Source organism: Salmo salar, chromosome 16 (genome assembly GCF_965601325.2).
Source record: "Salmo salar chromosome 16, fSalSal1, whole genome shotgun sequence".
Lineage (NCBI taxonomy): Eukaryota > Metazoa > Chordata > Actinopteri > Salmoniformes > Salmonidae > Salmo > Salmo salar.
This window is the reverse complement of record NC_138306.1, coordinates 89,275,532-89,282,674: the sequence shown is the minus strand read 5'-3', so window position 1 is coordinate 89,282,674 and position 7,143 is coordinate 89,275,532. Positions and strand designations below refer to the sequence as shown.

At 38.4% G+C, this 7,143-nt stretch overlaps 1 protein-coding gene across 3 annotated transcripts; it reads left to right on the top strand.

Annotated features, from left to right (window-relative positions):
• The first annotated feature begins 717 nt into the window (after positions 1–717).
• On the top strand, positions 718–5,671 carry LOC145861032 (uncharacterized). 3 transcript variants are annotated; one of them, XM_082962382.1, is made up of 4 exons: positions 718–872; positions 1,770–2,021; positions 2,949–3,019; positions 3,189–5,671. In XM_082962382.1, the coding sequence occupies exons 1-4, from the start codon at positions 866–868 to the stop codon at positions 3,297–3,299; spliced, it is 441 nt and encodes a 146-aa protein (XP_082818508.1). In that variant the 5' UTR covers positions 718–865; the 3' UTR covers positions 3,300–5,671. The 3 variants fall into 3 exon arrangements, 1 of the variants encoding a protein (XP_082818508.1); XR_014380794.1 differs by having other exon boundaries at positions 720–872; positions 2,944–3,019; XR_014380793.1 differs by having other exon boundaries at positions 724–1,019; positions 2,944–3,019.
• Positions 5,672–7,143: the final 1,472 nt, after the last annotated feature.

Genomic DNA, 7,143 nt, shown 5'->3' with positions numbered 1-7,143 from the left:
AAGTGTTTCTAACTGAGAGTTTAGACCTAGAAAAAAAACATGACATTTGTTTTCTTAACGTTTAAAACAAGTTTAAGCTGTAAAAGAGTTTTTGATTTATACAGTTTTAAATTACATTTGATATGGTTTACTCTATAAAAGTCTAGCATAAAATCTATTTTTGTTTCTGTGACAATCAATGAATTAGTTATTGATTTTTGCAATTTAAATGGCTTTTGGCGAAAGAATGTCTGAATATAAAACCAAATTTACCTCGGTCTGCCTACTCATGTGATTTTTTTTTAACTAGGCAAGTCAGCTGAGAACAAATTCTTATTTACAATGACGGCCTACTAAGGAACTGCCTTGTTCAGGGGCAGAACGACAGATTTTTACCTTCTCAGGTCGGGTTTTCGAGCCAGCAACCTTCCGGCTATTGGCCCAATGCTCTAACCACTAGGCTAACTGATGCTAGGGATATATGATACGCAGTGAGCGCTATTGTGAATAAGCCACCGCAGTTATGAAATTGATAAAAGAATGGCCATGTTTCAAGTGTGTGCCGACGGAATCTATCTTTTTGGTATTTATTAGGATCCCCATTAGCCGCTGCAAAAGTATCAGAATTGTTCACTTCTCTCATTGACTTCTCAAACCACGGCTTGGTCTGCTTCACAGGCGTTCTCTGAAGTCTCGCGTTGTTACGTCTCTGGGTTTAGAAACTGGTAGTGGGGGAACAGGAAGTTCCGCGCAGGCGCGCATCATTCTTCAGAATAAAGGATACGCCAGAATTGTGCAGTCGAGACGACAACTTCTGTGTCTGTTTCAAATATATAACTACTGGTATCTAATAGCACGTTCTAATATCGAAATAACATGTCATAACATGCTAGGTAACAAATACGTCAACTTATTATCACGTTTGATAAAGGTTTTATGTGCTATTTCTGTCAAACCGCGTGAGTGAACGTGATCACTTTTTTACAAGTCACAGTTATAGACTTTGGGTTAATCTGAGTGATGTATATCATTTCGTCAAGGTAATTTAATTAAGGATCAATCTATTTGAGATTTCTGGGTTCGTTTTACATGTCGTTTTTTGTTTTGTGTAAAATTCACGAGCTGGTAAAATGGCGGTTCCCCTTCGGTCTGCATCAACGTTCTTCAGTGCAGGCAGTGAGGGTGTAGCAGAGAGAGACAATTTTACGGTTGCACTACTGTTTTGGAGCTAAATGTAATGATTATCAGTTTTCTACATGTGTACTAATATTCAGAGACATTCAGTTATTTCTGTCTATCTATACATGTTACTATGGTGTGAACGGAAATACTATTGGTTTTTGATTGGAATAATACAGTGAAGACAAGGTTATTCAGGAAATAGTACATAGTGCTGCCTAAAACATACTGCAAACTTGTACTAAATGTTTTTGAGTCATTTATCCATTCATGTAAATTCAGGAAATCTACTATAGATTAAGTGCATTTATTAAGTTGTGGAGCCTAATTTAAAGTGTATACTTTGTCTAATGTGAATTAATGTTTTGTCAATGCTTAGCTACCAGATCTATTGAAATGAGATCAGTGCTTGACTTGGACAGGAGCTCACTGGAGCTGAGAACAGTCACCTCAAATGTCTACTGTTTGAGCTCATGTTCCTCATATAGAATATTAGCTCAATAGTATTGTGGAGCTCCTGCACCTAAATATAAACTATATTGTTAGAGAGTAAAGAAAGTGCCAGAACTGTCAAGACTAACTTTTGTGTCCGTTTCTCTTTATTACTACAGACCGACTCAGATTAAGTCTAAGTCCGGTAACATCAACAGTGAGGACAGACCCAACCTGCCTCTCTCCTTCCACACTGAGTCCAATCCTACAGTCACTGGGTCCTGATTGTGACAGTGGAGCCCAGTTTGTACTGCAGGATCCAGAGATGGCATCAGTGAAGCTGGAAGACTGCAGTCAAACACTGGAGCTGAATGTCAACATTAAAGATGAAGAAGAAGATGAGGAGAAGATTGGGAAAACTGTTTCTCATGGTAAGCACAGGTTCTATTTAACTTAAGTTATTCATTCCAACTTCCCACTGTGTATGAAACGTTGCAGTAGAACTGTTTCATGATGAACTGTTTCAATGAGAAGGTAGATGTTATTTCATGCTACTGACACTTGCATGGTTTGACACCAGTATTGCCAGCATTTGTTTTATTCACTGGGTTATCTGGAGTGCTCAGAGAGTAGACTAAAGAAGTGAAGTAGACAAACTGCCAGTGTTATACAGTTCTATGAAATGAGTCTGTGTAGTTACAAACCCTTGTGATAGTGAGTGGAGGATGATATGAAATTAGTCTGTAGTTACTAACCCTTGTGATAGTGAGAGGAGGATGATATGAAATGAGTCTGTGTAGTTACTAACCCTTGTGATAGTGAGAGGAGGATGATATGAAATTAGTCTGTGTAGTTACTAACCCTTGTGATAGTGAGTGGAGGATGATATGAAATGAGTCTGTAGTTAGTAACCCTTGTGATAGTGAGTGGAGGATGATATGAAGTGAGTCTGTGTAGTTACTAACCCTTGTGATAGTGAGAGGAGGATGATATGAAATGAGTCTGTGTAGTTACTAACCCTTGTGATAGTGAGAGGAGGATGATATGAAATGAGTCTGTGTAGTTACTAACCCTTGTGATAGTGAGAGGAGGATGATATGAAATGAGTCTGTGTAGTTACTAACCCTTGTGATAGTGAGTGGAAGATGATATGAAATGAGTCTGTGTAGTTACTAACCCTTGTGATAGTGAGAGGAGGATGATATGAAATGAGTCTGTGTAGTTACTAACCCTTGTGATAGTGAGTAGTGGATGACAAGTCCCTTTTTAGCTTTAATCTCTTACCCACTTTTAGAATAGTTTTATTCCCTTTGTATTGTACAGCCTACTGATATGAATACATATGTCACCCAGTACAGCCAGAAGAGGACTGGCCACCCCTTTGAGCCTGGTTCCTCTCTACGTTTCTTCCAAGGAGCTGGCCTATCTAGTGAGTTTTTCCGAGCCACTGTGCTTCTACATCTGCTTTGCTTGCTCTTTGGGGATTTTAGGCTGGTGTTTCTACAAAGCACTTTGATGTAAAAATGGCTTCATAATATAAATTTGACTGACATGTATATCACTCCAACTGACTGGTTCTTCTGATGTTGTTCACACAGGAGACCATGTTGGGACATTCTCTACATCCAGAGAGCAACAGCAGGAAGATGACAGAGCTAAGAGGTGTCACCACTGCCCACATTGTGATGAGATTTTCCCATCAAAGCTAAAAATACACACAGGAGAGAATCCGTATTCCTGTGCTGACTGTGGGAAGAGATTCACAACATCAGGGAATCTGACAGTTCATCAGAGTGTGCACACTGGAGAGAAACCTTACTCCTGCTCTGACTGTGGAAAGAGTTTTTCTCGACTGGACTTCTTAAAAACACATAAACGTAGACATACAGGACCGAAGCCTTACTCCTGCTCTGAATGTGTAACATACTTCACAACATCAGCTGAGCTAAAAGTTCATCAGAGAACACACACAAGAGAGAAGCCTTACTCCTGCTCTGATTGTGGAAAGAGTTTCTCTCTACTGTGCAACTTAAAAACACATGAATGTATACATGCATGAGTGAAGCATCACTGCTGATCGGACTCGAAAAAAGTTTTAAAACAACAGCTGAGCTAAAAGGTCATCAGAGAACAGACACAGGAGAGAAGCCTTACTTCTGCTCTTAATGTGGCAAGAGTAACTCAAGTAAAACTGAAAGTCACCAAGTAGAATACTACTAGAGTAAATGTATTTGGTTGTAAATATACTTAAGTATCAAAAGTAAATGTAATAGCTAAAATATACTGAAGTATTAAAAGTAAAAGTTAGAATCATTTCAAATTCCTTAAATGAACCTCTACGTGATGGGTGTCCCTTAACCTGGACGGTTGTTGCTAACGTGCGCCAATGTGACTAAAATGAAGTTGTATACAACAGCCAACTTTCCGGGACATAGGCATGTCTTTTTATATGGGCAGAAGCTTAAATTCTTGTTAATCTAACTGCAGTGTCCAATTTAACAGTAGCTATTACAATGAAAAAAAACATGCTATTGTTTGAGGAGAGTGCATAACAACAGCTTATCATGGCAACTGGTTTGATACATTCACCTCTGAAGGTAAATAGTGTACTTGCATTCAGTAATGTTGCTCTGATTTGTCATCCTGAGGGTCCTAGAGATGAAAATGTAATATAGTTTTGGTTGATTCAAATCTATTTTTATGTTCAAATGTAGGAACTGGGTTCTATATTTTGAAACCCTGCTGTCTCTGGCTCCACACCTACCGCGTCTGGCCATCTAGATGTGAAAATTCAGCACATTTTGGCAAACTCCTGGCAGACTTGATACAGTGCAGTAATGTAATTCCTCACTGAATCAGTCAAACTTTGCTCACACACTGCTGCCATCTGGTGGCCAAAATCTAAATTACACCTAGACTCCTATCTGAAAGTATGGCCTTCCTCTTGCATTTCAAAGATGATGAAAAAGAAAACACAGGTTTTTTTTGTATGCTCTTTTACCAGATCTAATGTGTTATTCTCCTACATTAATTTCACATTTCCACAAATTTCAAATTGTTTCCTTTTCAAAAGGTATGAAGAATATGCATGTTTTTGCTTCAGGTGCTGAGCTACAGGTAGATTTGAGTACGTCATTTTAGGTGAAAATGTCAAAAAAGGATACGATCCTTAAGAGGTTTTTCAGTGAACCAGACGGCCCAATTGTGTTGTTTTTTTAAATTACGGATAACCAGGGGCACACTCCAACACCATTTACAAACAAAGCATTTGTGTTTAGTGAGTCCACCAGATCAGAGGCCAGGGATGTTATCTTGATAAGTGTGTGAATTGGACCATTTTCTGTCTTTGTAATCATAAAAAATGTAACTAGAGATAATATATGGACATTGTTTTCTTTAGGAATTTAGTGAAATAAAATAAAAAATAAATAAAAAGATTAAATAGTAAAGTACAGATACCTCAAAACTTAAGTCAAAATGATTTAAAGAACTACTTTACACCACTATATGCATCCACGCCGTGTGTCAGCATTGCAGGGTGGTGGTGTGAAGGCGTTGGGGTGTGTTTTCATGGCACACATTGGACCCCTTGATAAAATATGTGCAATGTTTGAATGCCACAGTATATCTAAACATCATTGCCAATCAGGTGCATCCTTTCATGGCAGCAGTGTATCCATATGCAAATTGATTGTTTTCAGCAGGATTATGCCTTATGCAACAAGGCTTGTCCAGGAATGGTTCCAAGAACATTACGGTCAAGGTCACTAATTGTGCATCTGTGGAAGGAGATGGAACGCGCTATTCAGAGTTGATCCACTCCCAGCCAACTTGACACAATTGTAGGAAGCATTGGCGTCAACATGGACCAGCATCCCTGTGGAACGCTCTCAACACCTTGAGTCCATGCCCTGAAGATTTTAGGCTGTTGCAACTCTATTAGGAAGGTGTTCCTAATGTTTGTGCACTCCGTGAATATCAGATAAAGATGGTGTGATGATTCGTTTTCAGCATTAGTTTGGGTGGATTATTTTATATTACTAAACAACTTTTGTTTAATGATAAACAGGCTATGAATTGACTACTTGTTTATTAAATTGTATTTTAATACTAGATTCATTATTTTAGTCATTGATGAATGTATTTACATTTGAATAACTGTTGAAGTTAATTGACCTAGTGGTTAAGAGTGTTGGGCCAGTAACTGAAAGGTCGCTGGTTTGAATCCTGAGCCGACTAGGTGAAAAATCTGTCGTTGTTCCCTTGAGCAAGGCAATTAACCCTTATTTGTCCTGTAAGTCGCTCTGTATAAGAGCATCTGCTAAATGACAAGATTGTAAGGAAAAAGAATGTTTGTAGATTAATTTATGCTGGGCAACTGCTTTTTTTTCTCTTAACCTCTCTGGGAAATGTGGGACTCTAGTGTCCCACCTGCAGGACACACTATTCAACAGCCAGTGAAATAGCAGGGCGGCAAATTCAAAACAACAAAAATCTCATAATTCAAATTTCCCAAACATACAACTATTATATCCCATTTTAAAGATACACTTCTCGTTAATCCAACCACATTGTCCGATTTCAAAAAGGCTTTACGGCGCAAGCATAACATTAGATTATGTTAGGACATCGCGGGACAAGAAAAACCACACAGCCATTTTCCAAGCAAGGAGAGGTGTCACAAAAACCAGAAATACAGCTAAAATTAATCACTAACCTTTGATGATCTTCATCAGATCGCACTCATAGGACTTCATGTTACACAATACATGTGTGTTTTGCTCAATAAAGTTCATATTTATATCCAAAAACCACATTTTACATTGGCGTGTAATGTTCAGAAATGTTTTGCCTCCCAAAACTTCCGGTGAATGAGCACATCAATTTACAGAAATACTCATCATAAACGTTGATAAAATATTAAACTGTTATTCAAAGAATTATAGATACACTTCTCCTTAATGCAACCGCTGTGTCAGATTTAAAAAAAACGTTACAGCGAAAGCACACTGCAATAATCTGAGTACTGCGCTCAGACAACAACAACAAGCAATACAGATACCCGCCATTTTGGAGTCAACTAAAATCAGAAATGGCATTATAAATATTCACTTACCTTTGGTGATCTTCATCAGAATGCACTCCCAGGAATCCCAGGTCCACAATAAATGTTTGTTTTGTTCGATAAAGTCCATCATTTATGTCCAAATACCTCCTTTTTGTTGGCGCGTTTAGTCCACTACTCCAAATGCAGGAAGCGCGTGCGAAATGTCACGACGCAAAGTCAAAAAAAGTTATATTTACGTTCGTAGAAACATGTCAAATGATGTATAGCATCAATCTTTAGGATGTTTTTAACATAAATCCTCCATAATATTCCAACCGGACGATTCCTTTGTCCTCAAAAAAGAAAAGGAACACAGCTAACTCACGTGAGTGCGCGCCACTGAGCTCATGTCATTCTCTCAGTCATCCAGCTCCATATGCTCTTATTCTCTCCCCATTCACACTAGAAGCATGAAACAACATTCTGAAGACTGTTGACATCTAGTG